Raw genomic sequence first — 19,747 nt, 5'->3', positions numbered from 1 at the left:
CTGGAGGCATCTCCTAAAACTGGCACAGGCACAGCTGGTGGGATCTGTCAGGGCAGGGATCTTTTTCAGCAGCTTTGAAAATCTGAGAAGCAAGTTGTACACCCAGGGGTGCCCAGGGCTGTCCTGCAGAGCAGGGTCCCTGCACCCCAGGGCTGTGCTGGGGCAGGGACTCTGCCGCCTGCCAGGGTCAGCGCTCAGCCTGCCCGGGGAGATCCCATGGCAGCAGCTGTGGGGGGAAGAAGCAACCCCTGGCAGGGCAGGCAGGGAGCTTGTGCGGTTGGAGGGTGTTGTGTGGGTCCGGGCTGCTCACATCCCTCCATCAGGGAGGGGGTTTTCCATGAGAAACAGCCTGTTTATTTGCCTCAGAGAAGTCTCCCCTAACTTGTCACTGTCATTTTCTCCTTGCACAGGTCCTCATGCCCAGAGGCAGCAAATGTCCAACAGCAGCTCCATCACCCAGTTCCTCCTCCTGGCATTCACAGACACACGGGAGCTGCAGCTCTTGCACTTCTGGCTCTTCCTGGGCATCTACCTGGCTGCCCTCCTGGGCAACGGCCTCATCATCACCACCATAGCCTGGGACCAGCACCTCCACACCCCCATGTACTTCTTCCTGCTCAACCTCGCCCTCCTTGACCTGGGCTCCATCTCCACCACTGTGCCTAAATCCATGGCAAACTCCCTGTGGGACACCAGGTCTATCTCCTACACAGGATGCACTGCCCAGCTCTTTTTCTTTGTCTTTTTGATAGCAGCAGAGTTTTTTCTTCTCACCATCATGTCCTACGACCGCTACGTTGCCATCTGCAAACCCCTGCACTACAGGACCCTCCTGGGCAGCAGAGCTTGTGTCCACATGGCAGCAGCTGCCTGGGCCACTGGGTTTCTCTATTCTCTGCTGCACACGGCCAATACATTTTCACTGCCACTATGCAAGGGCAATGCTGTGGACCAGTTCTTCTGTGAAATCCCCCAGATCCTCAAGCTCTCCTGCTCACACTCCTACCTCAGGGAAGCTGGGTTTATCATGATTAGTGCCTGCTTAGTGTTTGGATGTTTTGTGTTCATTGTGGTGTCCTACGTGCAGATCTTCAGGGCTGTGCTGAGGATCCCCTCTGAGCAGGGACGGCACAAAGCCTTTTCCACCTGCCTCCCTCATCTGGCCATGCTCTCCCTGTTTGTTAGCACTTGCATGTTTGCCTACCTGAAGCCCCCCTCCATTTCTTCTCCATGGTTGGATCTGGTGGTGTCTGTTCTGTACTCGGTGGTGCCTCCAGCAGTGAACCCCCTCATCTACAGCGTGAGGAACCAGGACCTCAAGGATGCCCTGTGGAAATTCATATCTTAGTGTTTTCTGAAGCAATAAACTACCCATCTGCTTCTACAGAGTTTTAATTTAGCTAATTAAAGGCTCAACCTGTCATCTGGATTTTCTGTTGTTGTTGGTAGTTTTTTTTTTTTTATTTTGATAATGTTGTCTAATCCACTGTCTGCTTTTCTTTTATAACCACTGGCTGTGTAAATGAGAAGCAGTGCTCTCCTTGTCTTTGAACAAACTAAAGGGCTCTTTAGTGACTTGTTTTTCACTATATCCTTCCTGCAAGGCCTTTCGGAGCTGCAGGGACAGTTCTGTGTGCATGGGTGGAGGGGAAAAGAGTCCAGCCTGGCAGCCCTGCCAGGGAGCACCAGCGCTTGGTCTTCCAGAGCTGTTCTGGTTCCAGTCCCACACTCTCCTTCTCATCCCTTGTGTTGGTGCAAGGCCTGAGTGCTCTGGCAGCTTGGTCCCCGTCCTGCTGTGTGTCAGTGCTGTGAGCGCAGGCAGGGACCGGCAATGGGCACTGCTGTGACAGAGCTGGCCTCAAAACAGCCTTTCCAGATTGAAAGGTGATCTCCTATGGGCAGGATGGGAAGATTTAGGTCTTCTTACAGAGATTCTCTCAAGAACATGCCCAAGAAACTGGCTCATAGATTCAAACCCCATTGTACATCTGAACAGTGTGTGTGTGCAGGGCTGGTACAGCAGTGTCCTCTCACAGCCAGGCCTCCTGCCAGAGACCTGCAGGACCAGCAGAGCAGGGGTTGGGCTGAGCCCCTGCGCACTGGACACCCCTCAGAAGGAGCCTCAGGGCAATCACCATGCACTGGCCCCTCACAACCTCCATTTCCAGCCCTGGCCTCTCACCCACAGAGGTTGTTCTTCCCTCCATGGATGGACAATGAATGAGTAGTTCAGCAGTCCAATGTTTCCTTTGTACAGATGAGATGTGAGCATGCACATCATGTATGTGAGGTGAGATGAACACGAGTGAGCACAAACACCGTCAGCTATTCCTGGGGGTTCCATGAAGGCCTGTGGCACAGACATGGGCCTGAGGTCACTTAATATTGGGAGCAACAGCCCATGGGAAAACACCCACTGGGATCTTCTTCTTTGAAATGAGGTCCCCGTGTCCATTCCTCATGACGTGGGACATCCCAGATGAGTGCAGAGCAGGTGACACACCACTGGGCTGAGGTGTCTCCCATCTTTTGGGATTGGCAACAGGAAGCCAGAAATACACTGTGATTCCTGCCTCTGTGTGTAAAAGGGACAGACTCTGCCTCTGAGCATCCCTGGGAGCATAAGGAGTCCATGAGGTCACCTCAGATGTGGACACCTGACAGAACCTGACATTTCTGTGTGTGACTCCAGGAACAAACCCCACTGGCTCAGTGAGATTCATCTCAACTGCCTTGGTCAGGCTCATTGCAAGTGCTCCAGTCTGCTCTGTCACCCTTGCCCGTGATTACGGACTGTGCTCTCAAAGGTGCCATAGAAACCAGAATGGTTCTGGGGTCCTTAGAAAATGCAGATGTCAAACCCATCTTCAAGAAAAGCACAAACAAGAACCGGGATAAGTACAGACTGGCTGCCCTTCCTTCCATCCTGGGAAGGGGATGGGACGCATCCTCCTGCAGCCATTTCCAGGCATATGAAGGACATGGAAGGAACCCAAATGGACAGGGGAAAGAAAGGCATGTTGTGTACAGGGCGTTTGCAAGGCCTCAGCCATGGTCTCCTTCTGGCCAGAGTGGTGCTGATGGGGCTCAAGAAGTGGATGCTGGGTGGGAAGCTGGCTGAACCATCAAGCCCACATATCATCAGTGATACAAAGTCCTCCATGCAGCCAGTTACTGGTGTCATCTCTCAGTCACCAGCACTTGGTCAACACTATTGAACATCTCTATTCTCCTCTTCTATGATATAACAGAGAGCACTTTAAGTGCCTTGAGGATGATGCAAACCTGGGTGGAGGCCTTGAGCAACCTCACCTGGTTCACCCTGCATGAGAGCAAGAGAAGATGAGTGAGACAAGGCCTCTCTTCAAACCTCAGTTTTTGTCTGATGTGACAAAATTTTTGTTTGAAGAGGTTTCTGAATAAGGAATAGGTGGAAGAATAGTAAAAAAATAAAAGGCAGAAGAGGAGATATAGAAGTTGTTAACATGAAAACAGCAGTTCCAGAGAGGAGTGGTTTTCACTCACATTGTTAATAGGAAATATATTTGACAAATTTGAACATGGTGCGGAAGCGAGATGGGTGTCTGCAGCCTGCAGGGAAAGAGAGGGAGGTGTAGGACTATGTAGAACAACCTGTGGTGGAGATGGCAAAGGGTGCTGGCAGGGCTGGAAGGGACCCACAGAACCCACGGGTCTGTCCCCTTGGCCATGGCAGTTGTCTCTGCCACTGAGGCCTAGGAGAAGCCATGTTGTCCTCATGGCACTGGGGCCTCATTGCCTCCTTGCAGCCCCATGGGGAGCTGGAAGTTGTTGTCCCAGTGTTGTCCTTCCCTTGGCCTTGCACACCCACATCCCACGGTCCCAGGAAGAGCCCTGAGCCGTATGTGAGGGACAGGATCCCCCTTCCCATTGCCTGGAGGTAATGGCTTCTCCTTTCTGATTCAGAAAGCAAACCAAGGGGTTTCTGAGCATCAGAGCTGAAGAGAAGACTAAAAGGAGACCTCATGGTGGCTACAGCTTCCTCACAAGGGGAGAAGGAAGGGTAGGTACAGATCTCTTCTCTCTGGTGACCAATGACAGAACCCAAGGGAATGGCAGGAACATGTGCCAGGGGAGAGTCAGTTGGAGATGAGGAAAAGGTTCTTCACCCCGAGGTGCTGGACACTGAACAGGCTCCCAGGGAGGTGTCACGGCCCCAACCTGACAGTGTTCAAGAAAAGACTGGAAAATGTCCTCAGACACACAGTGTGAACTGTGGGGTGTCCTGTGCAGGGACAGGAGTTGGACTCCATGATCCTGTGGGTCCCTTCCAACCTAGGATATTCTATGATTCTATGAAACACTAGGTCAAAAGTCCAGGTTTTCATTGTACAGATGGGTTGTAACCATACACATCATGTGCATGTCCACTGTGTGCATGTGGTGAGATGAACCCAAGGGAGCACAAATGCTGTCAGCTATTCCTTGGGGTGCCATAAATGTCAGTGGGACAAAGATGGTGTTCAGGGGTCTCTTCCAACCTGCGTTATTGTAGGATTCAATGAATCTTTTCCTTGGAGAGCTCTTTCAAGACAGAATAGACAGAGGAAGAAGGAAAAAAGGCAGCAGTAGAGATATAAAATGCCCCAGAGTAAATACAGCAGCTTCTCTGAGGAACGTTTCTCCACTCAAACCCTTGATAGGAAATCTATTGGATAAATTTGATGAAAGCAGCTCAGTTTGATCTGCTCACACACTGGACCACAAGGAGGGTGATGGCTGGGTACGATGCCATGTGGTCACTTGTGTCTCAGGAACTCATGGTCCAGTAGGAAGCCAATGGCTGTGCAGGGCACTGTGAGGTCACTTCTGCCTCTGCAGGGGACAGGCCAACAGCAGGAACATGGCTGGGAAAGGACTGTGAGGTCACCCATACCAGATGAGAAATCGGGCCCAATCAGCATGGCTTTGTGAAAGGCAGGTCCTGCTTGACCAGCCTGATCTCCTTCTATGACAAGGTGACCGGCTGAGCAGATGAGGGAAAGTCTGTCGTGGGGAGTGAATCCGCCGCACAGGCTGTGGGTGTTGTGTCCTTAGACTGCAGTAAAGCCTTTGACACCGTATCCCACAGCGTCTCCTGGAGAAGCTGCAGCTCATGGCCTGGATGGTGCATCTGTGATGGGTAAAGAACTGGTTGGAAGGCATTTTGTCCCCCTGGAGCCATTTGTTCACTTCCTGTTCATATGGGCATCCCATGAATGCATCACTGCTCTCTACCCCAGTGTGGACAAGCACAAGGTCTTCTCCACCTGAACCTCTCACCAATGCCACTGTTTTCTACAGCACCTTCATCCTTGACTGTGGGATGCCCAGAACAGCCCTCCCGAGACAGTTTGACAAAGCCTTTTTTCAACACCATCCCCACATCCTTGCTCAATCCCCTCATCCACAGCTTAAGGACCAGAAAGGTTGGGTGTAAGTGGAGCATTGACAAAAATGGTCAGGAAGGCTTTGAGGTGCACAGAGAGCCCATCAACATGTTGGCCTGCTGCTCTCTTCTGAACAGGCCCAGAAGACCTGGACAGGATTTGCTGTGTCCCAGAAATTCACCTGGAAGGTTGGGATATGGAGAAAAGGTTTGGTCTGGGAAGGAACAGACAGGTGCTGGTGGAACTGGCTGGTGTGACCGTGAGACATCTCTCCAACACCTCAGAAAAGTCCTGGCTCTCAGGGAGGTTGCATGGTCCTCTGAGGAAGAAAATACCAAAAATGACTTATCATAGAATCAGAGAATAATTGTGGTTGGAAGGGGCCCTTAAGATCATTAAGTCCAACCATAACCTAAATCTGGCACTAAAACATATCCCTAAGTGCATCATCTATATGTCTTTTAAACATCTTCAGTGATGGTGACTCCACAACCTTGCTGGCCAGTCTGTTCTGTTGCTTCTAAACCCTTTCCCGAAATAATTTTTTCCTAATATCCAATCTAAATCTCCCCATGTGCAACTTGAGGCCATTTCCTCTTGTCCTATCACTTGCTACTTGGGAGAAGAGACCAACACCCACCATGATCAAACCTCCTTTCAGGCAGTTGTGGACAGCGACAAGGTCTCCCCTCAGCCTCCTTTTGTCAAGGCTGAACAACCCCAGCTCCCTCAACCGCTCCTCATAACACTGGTGCTCCAGACCCTTCACCACCCTTGTCGCCCTCCTCTGAACTCTCTCCAGCACCTCAATGTCTTCCTTGCCATGAGGGGCCTAAAACTGACCCCAGGATTGAAGGTGCAGTTTCACCAGTGCCGAGTACAAAGGGATGATCACTCCTCTAGTCCTGCTAAAGCTCTAATTGGATCAAGGCTTGAACATCTTGGTGTGACCCAGTTGGTGACAGGTTGGACTGCAGACTCCTGAGGTCCCTTCAACCTCAGGTCTCCTATGATCCCATGGTGATGTTGGGCTCTGTTTCTAACTGGAGCAGAGCAGATGATGATGGGGCAGGATCCACCTGTGCTGTAGGTGACCATCTAAACCAACATCTCAGCCAGGGAACCAGCCAACACCTCAGTGTGACTCGCTCTGGGGAAAGTGTGAGGAGTCCTGGGCAGGGAAGGTTTAGAGGGCATGGGGCGCTATGCAAGACACAAAATGATCTTGGCTTCATGCCTGCAGGCCCATCCGATGTCAGTTAATGTCAATGAAAATTAAAATAAGAAGAACTGAAGACAAAGATCCAAAACAAAGGAAGGTGTCAACACATTTTTCTTTATTTTTCTTTGTGGGGAGGTTCTGTTCTTTGAAAAGGAAAGAGTTTTGCAGAACTGGGCATGGATTTAGGACACAAATGTCTTCAGCTCCAGGGACACAAACACCTGGTGCCAGTGTAGATGCCCTGGGTACCCCTGCCCAGGCTCCACCTGCATTGCAAGGTGCTCTGGTCTCCCCAGGCCCTGTGTGCTAGAGGCCAATCCCAGGCCAGCACCTCAGGTACAGTGGGGCCCTAAAATGGCACTGGCTGTTCATGGTGACACAACAGATGACTGATGTCTGCCTGGAAAGGTGCACTTCTTTGTTGTTGTTTTTTGGTTTTGTGGGTTTTTTGTGGGGCTTTGTTTGTTTGTTTTTCTGTGTGTGTTTTTTGTGTTTGCTGTGGTTTTTTGGTTTTTTTGGTGTGTGTTTTTTTGGTGTGATTTCTGGTCTTGTTTTATTTTGTTTGGTTTTGTTTTTTTTTTACTTCTTAAAACAAACAAAGGAAAAAAGAAAAGCCACAAAAGTGAATTACCGGGAAGTGTACTAAGGATAGGAGAAGATATACTGGTCTTCCCCTGTACTTCTATTACCAGTACTCTATTATTTCATCTCCCTCATCATTCGGGAGTTTCCACCTCTCCTGATTAAATGTCCATGTCAAAGGACAACTTTCCAGCACTGTCTGGACATTTCCCTTCCCAGTGCTCTCAAGATTCTCCTCCACTTGCTCTTTGGTCATTCAGTTTCTCTCAACTGTCTGGTTTCTGCTTCGAGCTTCAGGGAGTTACAAACTTGCCCCATTCTTCAGAGCTCTAATTAACATGGCGATCAACACGTTCATTGTGTTTATTTCTATCCTTTCCTATCTCTCTGTCTAAACCAGTTCTTGTGTGGATGTCCCTTGTGGATGGTGGACCTCATCAGATCCAGCTTACACACACAGCTGAGGAAAGTGTTTTACTGTTTATTAAACTGTGCAGTGTTTGCACAGGAGAGCAGGTGGAGCTGGTGCACAGGAGCTGCAGCATCTCCTGCAGAGCTCAGTGGAGAAGTCTGATGTGAGGAAAAGTGATGCAGTCTCTGGTGGCCAATGAGGGAACCGGCAGACTGGGGGTGGGGGTGAGGAGCGAGGTTGTCCATACAGTGTCCAGCCTCCAGGGACTGTTCTCCTGCCTGTCCAGATGTCTTCAGGAGACCCTCTGGATCAATGTCCAGTGTAGAATGCTGCTGTCACTTTTTCTATAAACTGAAAAATGACAGAAAATACCCTGGAAAGAAAATACCCTCCTTTATGAAATCTTTGAAATCTTCATCAGCAAGTGTCCCATTGAAACCTCTCCAGTTAGTTCTACAAGTCTTGAAGATTTGAATGAAATTACCGAAAGAAACACAGCTCGTTAGGGCTTTCTGTCTTTTAATGAGCCCCATGGTGTATTTGGTGGTGAGTCCATGAACCTCAGATACGAAGCACAGACTGAAGAATCTGCTCAAGAAGTCCAAGTCAGAAGCAAACTCCAAAGTACCTTGAAGCATTAATGGGCCCCACTGAGGGCTGTTACTGACAAAGCCTCCCCGGGGACTCGTTAGAGCAGATAATTGGAGGCTGTGATTGCATCAGGCAAAGGCACAGTGCAGCAGCTCTGATGCTGAGAAAACCCTTGGTTTGTTTGATGAAGGACAATGGCCAAGCCTTGAGCCCCTGCCCGTAGGAAGGGAGATCCTGTCCCTCACGTGTGGCTCAGGGCTCTTGGTGGGGATGTGGGGAGTGCGATGCCCAGTGCAGGACAATGGTGTGGCACTCCCTGGGGGTGCAAGGAGGCAATGGGGTGCCATGGCCATGACAACCATGTGTCTCCTCTTAGGCCTCTCTGTCAGGGACATCAGTCACAGCCAAGGGGACAAAGACCTTGGCTCTTGCAGGGACATCAGCCACAGCCAAGGGGACAAAGACCTTGGCTCTTTCAGGGACATCCAGCCTTGTCAATGCCCTTGGCCATCTCCACCACAGTCCATCCTACACTGTCCCAGGCCTGTGGCTGTTTCCCCACAGGCTGCAGACACCCCATGTGCTTCCCCACCTTGTTCTCACCCCAGTGTGTCCCCACCTGTGCTGCTGTCTGTCCATCCTCACCAGCTGTTCCTGGAAACACAAAGTCATGGCTGATCCAGAGTTCTTCTGAATGACCACAGCACTGTGCTCGGAATGACATTTCTTTATCCTGAGCTCCACTCTGGACCTCCAGAGCTGCAGTTTCTGATGGTTTTCCTTTCTCATGCTGTTTTCCTCTACCGTCTTGTAAAGAGATTTTCAAGATTCCTGAAGCTACTACTACCCTTTCTTGTCATGGTTTTACCACAACCACCAAGCAAGACCATGAGAGCTGCTCACATCCTGCTCCCAGTCCCCAGGTGGGATAAGGGAGAGAACTGAAAGGGAAGGGAGAAACTTGTGGGTTTAGAAAAAAAAAAAAAAAGAAAAAAAGAAAGAAAACAGTGAAAATTATACACTACAAATAATAATATACTAAAATATACATAAAATAAAATACATGATTCTCAGTGCAATCCCCCACGTAACTCCAGTTGTGCTGAACAGACAACCCAAAAGAAGAGAGCACCCTGGTCCTGAACAGCTGATCCCAGCAAGAGAAAGTACAAGTGCAAAAGGCAGAGAGGCCCAAGGGCCAACTGAAAAGCAGGAAAACATCATAAAGCGGAACTAACACTGAACTCCCAATAGAATGGAACTTCCAAACAGAGCCAACCAAAGTAGCCGGCAAACCAAAACTAACTGGCTGGAAAAGGCATCTCCAGCTTTATAGTGAGCATGACACCAATGGTAAAGAATAGCTCGTTATTGACCTGGATGTCAGTCAAGGTGCTGTCCTGTCTGTGCCCCCTCCTGCCAATTTGCACCTGCAGCTGGAGTCCAGAGAAGCCCTTGGTTTCACTGACAATAGTCCAGGTAAATTAAATAGAAATAGATAAATTAAATTAAGAAAATATACTCAGTGCTATCCCCCGTGTAACTTCGGTCACACAGAACAGCCAGTCCTGCAGAAGGGAGCACCTTGGTCCTGAGCAGCCCATCCCAGCAAGAGAGAGCAAAAGGGCAACAGACAGAAAGGCCCAAAGGCCAACTGCAGAATGGTAGAACCGCAAAAGGCCGAACTGACATCAAACTCCTGACAGAATGAAACTTCAGAATGGAACAACCAAACCAGCTGGAAAACCCAGAGTAACAGATGTAACAAGCCCTAAAAGCCGGCTCCAGCTTTAGACTGAGCATGACGCTAATCATAGGTAATATTTAATCGTTAAGCCTGCATGTCAGTCCAGGTGCTGTCCTGTCTGTGTCCCCTCCTGCCAATCTGCATCTGCAGCTGGATGGCCAAAGAAGTCCTTGGTTTCCCTGACAACAGCCAAGATATCAGTGAGTTCTGACATTCCTTTCATAGCAAATGGCAAACACTGTGAAGCTGCTAAAATGAAAAATGAACTCTATCCCAGGGAAGAAACAGCATTATCTCACTATTCTCATAGTAAATCTAAACAAAAGACTGTACTGGATGTGAAGGAAAATGCATTAATAATATTAACTCAGTTTCAGTAAAAACAGCACATTTCCTCAGCCTCCTCTTCACCAGGCTGAAGAAATTTGGGTCTCTCAACATCTCCACATGTGACCCAGACTTTCTCTGGCCACATGGCAGCTCCTCCCCGTTCCTCCAGAATGGGGAACCTCACACTGGGACACACCGCTCCAGATGTGACCACACCAGTGCTGAGTCAAGATGGGCAATAACTGCCCTTGTCTGGGTGGCCACGACCCTCCCAGTGCAGCCCAATGTGCTCATGGGCATATTCCTGTTTAGCAGCACTGAGAACTGGCTGAACATCCAGGCTCAGAGGGTTGTGAGAAGTAGCACAAAGCGTAGCAGGAGGTACCATGAGGAGCACTAAAGGACACCATATCCCTACCCAACCTCTCCTCATACAGGTGTCTCTTGGGTCCCTGGAACCACCTCAGTGACAAGGGGGACAGCACTGCCTGTATGGGGTGAAGGAAATGGGGTCTGGAATGAGGGTCCAGGGGCAGTTTCTCATGGTTGTTCACGCAGTGACAAGCTGGGCTGGATATTTAGAGAGAGGAACACTTCCTAGGGGCCTCCAAAAGGCATGGGGATGGTCTGCAGTTTCCTGCATGCTGCCTTTTCTGGTGGAGATCGCAGAGGCTGACAGCCCTTTAGAGGACCCAGGACAGGCCTTGTCCTTCCTCTGGTCACAGCTGGACCCCAGTTCTCCTGCTCAGCCCCAGCTCAGGATCCGTGTCTAGGGGTGACTTTTGGGGTAAGTTTGACGAGAGGGGTGCATAAGTTTGTCTTAAGGACATGTGATGAGCACCAGGACTGAAGTACCAGAGCAAAATGATGTGGCTTCTGGGTGAATACTTTCTTCAGTGCAAGTCCTGACACAGAGTCCCAGACTTGCTTTCCGTGCCACCTTTCATGAGGGATGATGCACTAAGAGATGGCAAGTGGGGGACACCAATCCTTCTCCAACTACTTCCCAGGCCTGGTGAAGCACCAGGACAGCAAGGACTTCTGGCCCTGCACCCTGAACTCTGGGTATAATCTTGGGGCAGTTGAACACCAGCATTTTTCTCTCCAAGGCCATTTCCAGCCCAGGTCAGCTCCTGTCTGACCTCCCCCATCCCTCCTCTGATCTGCTCTGGTGCTCCTGGCCCCTTCCCTGTGCTCCCCACAGGGCCTCAAACTGGCAGTGATGCTCTGCAGAACAGGTTGGCTGCAGAACCATGGGGTGACTGCAGACTGGTTGTGCTGCTCAGTGAGGGACACAGATGCAACTGGATGTGCTGCACTGTCACTGAGCTCTTTCCTGGGGGTCTAAAGCTCTAGAATGGGTTCAGAGCATTTCTTGGGACTCATTGGGTTTTCTGCTAATTTCTGTTCAGCCATCCCTTCCTTGCCCTTCAGGTGCCTGGAGACATGGACTATCTCCTTCCCAGGGACGGAGGTAGGCTGAGCAGCCCATAACTCTTCAAATTCTCCTTCCGGCCCTTCTTGAAGATGGGTTTGACATCTTCATTTCCAGCGGAACTCAGAACTTCTCTGATTCTGCTGTCACATTTGAGAGCACAATCCAGAATCACAGGTAACCACTTGCAATGAGCCTGTCCCAGCAGCTGAGATGAATCTCACAGGGCCACTGAGCTTTGTTCCTGAAGTCACACACAGAAATGTCATCATTCCATCAAGCATCCATGTCTGAACGGGACTTGTGAACTTCTTCTGCACCCGGGGATGTTAAGAGACAGAATCTTTCCAATTTGCACATAGAGGCCATGGTCTCAGTTTCTCTTTGGCTTCCTATTGTTACTCCAAAGTGATAGGAGGCACTTCAGCCCTGTGGTGTGTCACCCTGCTCTGCGCTCATCTGAGATGTCCCACGTCATGAGGAATGGACATAGAGACATTGGTTAAAGGAAGCATTTAACAGTGGGCGGTTTCCCATGGGCTGTTACACCCAATGTGAAGTGACCTTGAGACACTGTCTGACCCAAAGGCCTTCATGGAACCCGCAGGAATAGTTGATGTTGTTTGTGCTCACTTGGGTTCATCTCACCTCACATACATGATGTGCGTACTCACATCTCACCTGTACAATGCAAACATGGATTGCTGACCAACTCATTCAGTGTCTCTCCATGGAGGGAAGAACAACCTCTGTGAGCTGGGGTGAGAGGTCAGGGCTGGGAATGGTGGTTGTGAGGGTCTACTCCATGACGATGCCCTTGGACAGCTTTTGAGGGGTGTCCAGTGCGCAGGGGCACAGCCCAGCCCCTGCTCTGCTGGTCCTGCAGGTCTCTGGCAGGAGGCCTGGCTGTGAGAGGACACTGCTGTGTGCCAGCCCTGCACACACACACGGTTCAGCTGTACCCTGGGCTTTGCATCTGTGGCCACATTCATGGGCGTATTCTTTAGAGAATCTTTGGAAGAAGACCTAAAGCTTCACACCCTGCCCTGAGAAGATCACCCTTCTATCTGGAAAGGCTGTTTTGGGGCCAGTTCTGTCCCTGCCTGCACTCACAGCACTGACACACAGCAGGACGGGGACCACGCTGCCAGAGCACTCAGGCCTTGCACCAACACAAGGGATGAGAAGGACAGTGTGGGAGTGGACTGAGAACACCTCTGGAAGACCAAGCGCTGGTGCTCCCTGGCAGGGCTGCCAGGCTGGACTCTTTTCCCCTCCACCCATGCACAGGAACTGTCCCTGCAGCACTAAAAAGGCCTTGCAGGAAGGATAAAGTGAAAAACAAGTCACTACAGGACCATTTATTTTGTTTAGAGACAAGGAGAACATGGCTCCTCACACAGCCAGCGGTTGTAAAACAAAAGCAGACAGTGAATTAAAAAGGGGCTGATGACATTAACGCAATAAAAAAACCCAAAAATAAGAACAGAAAATCCAGCTGACAGGCTGGACTTGTAATTAGCTACATTAAAGCTCCTATGTAGAAGCAAATGGGCAGTTTATTGCTTCAGGAAACTATGAGTTTCCACAGGGCATCCTTGAGCTCCTGGTTCCTCATGCTGTAGATGAGGGGATTCACAACTGAAGGCACCACTGAGTACAGAACAGACACCACCAGGTCCAGGGATGGGGAGGAGATGGAGTGGGGCTTCAGGTGGGCAAACACGCCAGTGCTGACAAACAGGGAGACCACGGCCAGGTGAGGGAGGCAGGTGGAAAAGGCTTTGTGCCGTCCCTGCTCAGAGGGGATCCTCAGCACGGCCCTGAAGATCTGCACATAGGACACCACGATGAACACAAAACATCCAAACACTAAGCAGGCACTAATCATAATAAACCCAGCTTCCCTGAGGTAGGAGTGTGAGCAGGAGAGCTTGAGGATGTGGGGGATTTCACAGAAGAACTGGTCCACAACATTGCCCTTGCACAGTGGCAGTGAAAATGTATTGGCCGTGTGCAGCAGAGAATAGAGAAACCCAGTGGCCCAGGCAGCTGCTGCCATGTGGACACAAGCTCTGCTGCCCAGGAGGGTCCCGTAGTGCAGGGGTTTGCAGATGGCAACGTAGCGGTCGTAGGACATGATGGTGAGAAGAGAATACTCTGCTGAAATGAAAAAGACAAAGCAAAACATTTGGGCAGCACATCCCATATAAGAAATGGCCCTGGTGTCCCAAAGGGAATTGGCCATGGACTTGGGGACAGTGGTGGTGACGCAGTCCAGGTCCAGGAGGGCGAGGTTGAGCAGGAAGAAGTACATGGGGGTGTGGAGGTGCTGGTCCCAGGCTATGGTGGTGATGATGAGGCCGTTGCCCAGGAGGGCAGCCAGGTAGATGCCCAGGAAGAGCCAGAAGTGCAAGAGCTGCAGCTCCCGTGTGTCTGTGAACGCCAGGAGGAGGAACTGGGTGATGGAGCTGCTGTTGGCCATTTGCTGCCTGTGGGCATGAGGACCTGTGCAAGGAAGAAAGGACAGTGACAAGTTAGGGGAGACTTCTCTGAAGAAAACAGGTTGTTTCTCATGGAAAACCCCCATCCACAATGGAGGGATGTTTCTGCTCATTCTCTCTTTCTACCAAGTGAGAAAAACTGTTCATTACAGTTTAAAATGCAGCTTGGGCATCTCTTTCCCATGAACACACCTTGGGGGCAAGACCCCTTGAGTTGGTGTCAGAACAAAAACTGACCCACACTCCCACCCCATCTCCAGAGAGCAAGAGCACCAGGGACAGGTGGAGAAACAGGGAAGGACACTGCAGTGCTGCCAGAAAATACAGCAGGGACGGAAAGGCAGACGGGCATGCTGTGGAACCTTCTCCTTACCCGGCTGTGCTGCTGCCACTCACTTAATGACACTGTAGAGCAAGTACTTTTAGCACCTTTTTTGTGTAAGACGTTCCAGGAACCCTTCCCCTGGAGGTCCAGCTGCTGAGGTGGAGACTCGTGACCTGGACCCCATGGCTTTGGGGCAGAGGCTCTGCTGGGGAGGAGAGGAGACCAGGGGGTTGCACTGGGAAATGTGTCTGCACTCGAGAGGATGTGAGAGAGGTTCCTAAATCCCATCTCCAGCATTTCTGGTAGCAGTTAACTCTTCCTGCCCATGGCTGTGCTGCCTGCAGCTGTGTCTCTGTCCCTGGGTCTGCTCCCTGTCCGTGTCACAGACCCCGTCCCACCCGCTGTGTGCTCAGCGCTGTCCTGCTCACACCTCCTGGCACTGCCCAGGGGCAGCTCTGCGTGTGCAGGGGCTCAGGAGCAGCTCAGACAAGTCCTAACGAGAACTGGGGTCTCAGTGTCTTCTCCAAAGCAGAGAAATAAATCCCCATCTCCAACTGCACACCCAGACAACCAAGAGTGGAAAACTGAAAGCACAGACTCCTTCCCTTGCAGCTGTTCCTGTCTTGATGTTGTGGTTCAGAAGGACCGTCTGCCATGTCTGTGGGGTGATCTGGAGCTCTGAGCAGCCCTGACCCACACAGCATCCTCTCCAGAGCAGAAGCACCTTTCCTGCCCTTATGGGCAAACGCTCATTTCCCCAGCAGTTTCTGCCATGGGATCTCCCCGGGCAGGCTGAGCGCTGACCCTGGCAGGCGGCAGAGTCCCTGTCCCAGCACAGCCCTGGGGTGCAGGGACCCTGCTCTGCAGGACACCCCTGGGCACCCCTGGGTGCTCACCCGACTTCACAGCTGTTCAACATTGCCTGACAAGAGCCTCGTCCTTACAGATCCCACCAGCTGTGCCTGTGCCAGTTTTAGGAGATGCCTCCAGGAGCTACAGCTGCATTGCCCTTCACCCAGAGACTTACCATGGCAAGGGCTGCAAAGGTTTCTCCTCCAGTGAGCTCTCAGTCGTCCTCCCAATCCTGACCACCTTTAATCTCTCTCGGCCTTGCTCGTCTCCCTGAGATCCCCAGGCAGAGCCCTCAGCCCTGCTGCGTGTGCAGAGGAGCTGCTCCTGGGCAGAGCTGTCTCTCTGCAGCGCTGCCGCTTGCCAGGAGCTCCCTGTGTCCCAGGAGCCCAGCCCAGCTCAGCAGCACAGGAGCAGCCCAAGGCGCTTTAATGACCCCTCTGGTGGGTTTGGTGCTGAGTCCATGAACCTCAGGCCCTGGAGGAAGCTGATGAAACCTCTCAGTAAGTCAGATGCAAACTTCAAAGTTTCTTGTAAAGTTAATGAGTCCCACTGAGGGACACTACTGAGGAACTGACCCCAGGGTCTGATTGGAGAAGAAAACTGGATGCAGTGACAACAGGTCAGGAAAAGCAAGGTGAAGTTCTCTTAGATGCTGAGTAAACCTGTATGTGTTTCATTAATCAAAGGGACAAGCCCTGACCCCCAGCCCTGGGAAGGCAGATCCTGTCCCTCCCACATTGCCCATGACGCTTCCTGGGACAGTGTGATGTGGGACTGTGCAAGGCCCAGGGCAGGACTAAGGTCCCACAGCTCCCAGGCTCCTGGCTGGGGACAAGGAGGCCATGAGGCCCCTGTGCTGGAAGGACAAGGTGTCTCCTCACAGGCATCAGAGGTGCAGACAACAGCCATAGCCAAGGGGAGAAGGAGCTCATGTCTGTTGGGGGCTTTCAGCCTCTTTACATCCCTTGATCATCTCCACCACAGCCTGTCCTGTGCTGTGGCATCCCCTGCACCTCTCTCCCTGCAGGCTGCAGACATCCCCCCTGCTGCCCCACCTTGCTCTTGTCTGAGCATCTTCCTCCCTTTGCTGAGATCTCTGCATCCTCCCCAGCTGTTCCTTGGAGCACAAAGCCTTGGGCTGATGCAGACTCCCTCTGCTGACCTGCTCCACCACAGCACTGCCCTTCCAGTCACATTCCTTGTTGCTCATGTCCAGCCTGGACCTCCCCAGCTGCACTTTGGGCCATTATTTCTTTCTCATACCATTTCTCACTATTTAGAAAACCCCCACCACCTCTGAAACCACCCTTCAAGCACTCTCAGGCGACTCCTGCACTGCTGCAGCCTCCCCAGCACTGCTGAGCCAAAGCAGCCCAGGTCCCTCAGCATCCCACACCATGTGCACAAGGTGCTGAACCTGCCTTGGCAGAGCCCTGCACCCTCCAGTTCCTCCCTGCTTCTCCAAACTGGGAAGCCACACACTGGCACACCCCCGTGTGTGTGGGGTCACACCAGTGCTGAACCGAATGGGATGAGAACTCCAGGTGTCTGGGTCCCCACGCTCCTCCTCATGCAGCCCCGTGTGCAGCTGCCTTGTTCATGGTGAGCGTGCACCACGGGCTGGTGTGGGGACCTTGGAGTGCCCAGGCCCTTCTCCTCAGGGTCACTGAGAACTCATCATTTCATTTCGTCAAAAATCAGAGATTTCTGATGGGTGAATACCAGGTATTCACAAGGCCTGGACTCTCCCTGGACTGTAGTTCCATTTGCTCAGCTACTAAATGTTGCATGCAATTGGCTTATCCTGATGAAGGTGTCTCTCCCAACATGAGGCATTACAGGGCACTATAAATATCATCTCCTGGGGAAACAGTGGGGTCTTGTGGGTCTGATACTCATAATGCCAGAGGTCTGGAGTCAAAGGGATAGTTTCCCTTCATGTGGGAGAGCAGCAGGAATGTGTGGATCTCTGCCGGGGGAGAAACAATGTCAGCTGAACACTGAGGAGTCAGCATGAGAGGGCAGAACAACGTGGGCAATGTTGTGGTCACTGGACATCACTACTGACTCATTGATGAGGAAGAGGAATGAGATGAGGCCTCTTTCAGACAAGTGAAAGAAGCCTCATGTTGTCAGGGTGGTGTCCTCGTGACAGACCTGAGATATCCCAATATCTGCAAGGTACCAGCCATCCAGGATGGGTTGGAGCTCATTGACAACATCTTCCTGACACGGGTGACTGAGGAGTCAGTGGGGTGAGGTGCCCTGTGGGACTTCACACTTAAAACCACAAAGAGTTGGTCAGGATGGAACAGTCAGGGATGGGAAAGTGGAGCTGAGGCTCCTGGGAGATGATCACAAGGCAAAGAGCAGGATTTCGGGAGAGCAAGCTTTGGCCTGCTGAGGGACCTGCTTGGGTCCTATGGGATATGACCCTGGTGTCTGCAGTGCTTTTCTCTCACATTTCCTCCCTCCTCTCTCCCACCTGCTGTTGTGCAGCGTTTTTTACCCTTTCTCAAATACAATATCCCAGAGGTGCTGCCAGCATCACCGAGTGGCTCAGATTTGGCAAGGAATGGGTCCATCTTGGAGCCAGCTGAAATCGGCTCTGTCTGACATTGCTTAGATTCCTGTTGTCTTCTCAGAGAGGTGACAACTGTAGCACACCCACCGCCACCCCCAGTTCCAGGACTTTGCCATGTAAACCCAGTACAGGGTGACAGCGCTTTGGGTTTTGCAAACTACTGGATCATGGAAAAGATCTTCTGTCAGCAACCTTTTGAAGTCTCCAGTCAATGAGCAGGTTCCTATGGGGAACTGTAATTGCCCTGACATTGAGTGGCCAGGCAAAGCTGCAGGTGCCAACAATCCAAAGGATCTTGGGCCAACTGCTTAACACGGCTGCCTGATGGGCCAACAAGGATGATGCTCACCTGGATCTGGAACTGGGATACAAGGAAAAGCTGGTCAGGGATGTGAACATCAGTGTCCACCTTGGGTGTTGTGACCAGGAAACAGTGGGGTCCCAGGCACCAGAGGGGAGGGAGGAAGGCCAGCAGCAGAGCACAGGCTGGTGGGCTCCAGATGAGAAGACTTTGACATAACTGGGTGTCTGATACAGGTGGTGCTATGGGCAGCAGTTCATAAGGGTGAAGGAGCTCAGAAAATCTGATCAGGGTTACAGGACAGCCTGCTCCAAGCACAAGAATGATCTCTCCACATACCCATGAGAAGAACCATTTATCTCGTGAGGCTGCTCCTCTGAACTGATGGAGCTCAAGGGCACAAAGGCAGCACACAGGAGGTGGAAGCAGAGGAAGCTGTAATGGAGGAATTTAGAAACCTTGTCCATGGATGTGGGGATGATGCCAAAGCTGCCCTGGACTTGATACCTGGAGGGGAGTCTGAGGGCAGCAAGATGAGCTGACACTGCTTCATTTCCAGTAAAAGAACAGACTGGGTGAATGTGGAACTGCTGCTGAACTTCGTAAGAGTAGAATCAGACAGGACTGAGGTTCTTCATGGCTTCTTTGCCTGTTCTTCATGGCTTCTTTGCCTCCATCTTTACCACCAAGGTCTCCTGGGACTTTGTTCCTGAGGCAGGAGTCTGGAGAACACCCAGCAGTGGATGGGGCTCAAGTCAGGGATGACCTGAGCAAACTCAGACACCGTTACAGAACAGGAAATGGGTCATTTGGCCAGCTCCCTGAACACAAGTGTCACTGTGCACAGCACCTGAGATTCCCAGGAACACCCACCTCTTGGTCCCGAGTTGTGTGACTCGTCTTGAGGTGTCCTGCCCTGTCTCCTCTGTCAAGTGATGCTTTAGGCACCCACTTCTCTGATACATTCAGTCGTTATCAGGAGATTCTCTAGATCAATATTTATTGGAGATTGTTGATACCAGCTGTTCTGGAAATGAGGGTTTTGGGAGGGGGACGGAAATATTAGATATTTGGCTTTATTACTGTTTATTATGGAAATGCTCATTGTTTGGCTACAAATCTGAAATCTCTGAAATCATCCACACCAGACTTCAAACCTTTAGGAACGTGCTGCAGAGAGCATTGTCTTGTAAAGGCATTTTGAATGTAACTGAGCCCTCTGCTGCCATGATCCTGAACTGCAGGTACTGAAAGAATGAACAAACCTGCCATGAACTGAAGGGCGGAAACAAACCCCAAGTTTCTGAGGGTGTTTGGGACCCCAGGAGGGGCCATTGCTGACACAAGCAGTCCCTGTCCCTGGAGGCTGCTCAAGGAAAAGCCTGGACACAATGGTCCGAGGTGGTAAAGGCGATGTGGAGGTGGCTCTGGTGCCACGTCAGCTCTTGATGTTG

The 19,747-nt window shown here is 51.3% G+C and overlaps 2 protein-coding genes across 2 annotated transcripts; one reads left to right on the top strand and one right to left on the bottom strand.

Moving 5' to 3' along the window:
• The first annotated feature begins 433 nt into the window (after nucleotides 1–433).
• LOC139825857 (olfactory receptor 14J1-like) lies at nucleotides 434–1,348 on the top strand. Its single transcript, XM_071800234.1, has one exon. It carries the CDS (start codon nucleotides 434–436, stop codon nucleotides 1,346–1,348), a length of 915 nt encoding a protein of 304 aa, XP_071656335.1.
• An 11,946-nt stretch (nucleotides 1,349–13,294) lies between these two features.
• Nucleotides 13,295–14,212, bottom strand: LOC136113841 (olfactory receptor 14I1-like). Its single transcript, XM_065859074.1, has one exon. The coding sequence runs from the start codon at nucleotides 14,210–14,212 to the stop codon at nucleotides 13,295–13,297; it is 918 nt and encodes a 305-aa protein (XP_065715146.1).
• Nucleotides 14,213–19,747: the final 5,535 nt, after the last annotated feature.

The sequence above is a fragment of the Patagioenas fasciata genome, chromosome 29 (assembly GCF_037038585.1).
Source record: "Patagioenas fasciata isolate bPatFas1 chromosome 29, bPatFas1.hap1, whole genome shotgun sequence".
NCBI lineage: Eukaryota > Metazoa > Chordata > Aves > Columbiformes > Columbidae > Patagioenas > Patagioenas fasciata.
The sequence above is the reverse complement of the archived record's forward strand: the minus strand, read 5'-3'. Positions and strand labels throughout refer to the sequence as shown.

What these genes read in the sequence shown, in the direction of transcription:
- LOC139825857 (XM_071800234.1), top strand. Translation starts at nt 434, where the DNA reads ATGTCCAACAGCAGCTCCATCACCCAGTTCCTCCTCCTGGCATTCACA.
- LOC136113841 (XM_065859074.1), bottom strand. Translation starts at nt 14,212, where the DNA reads ATGGCCAACAGCAGCTCCATCACCCAGTTCCTCCTCCTGGCGTTCACA.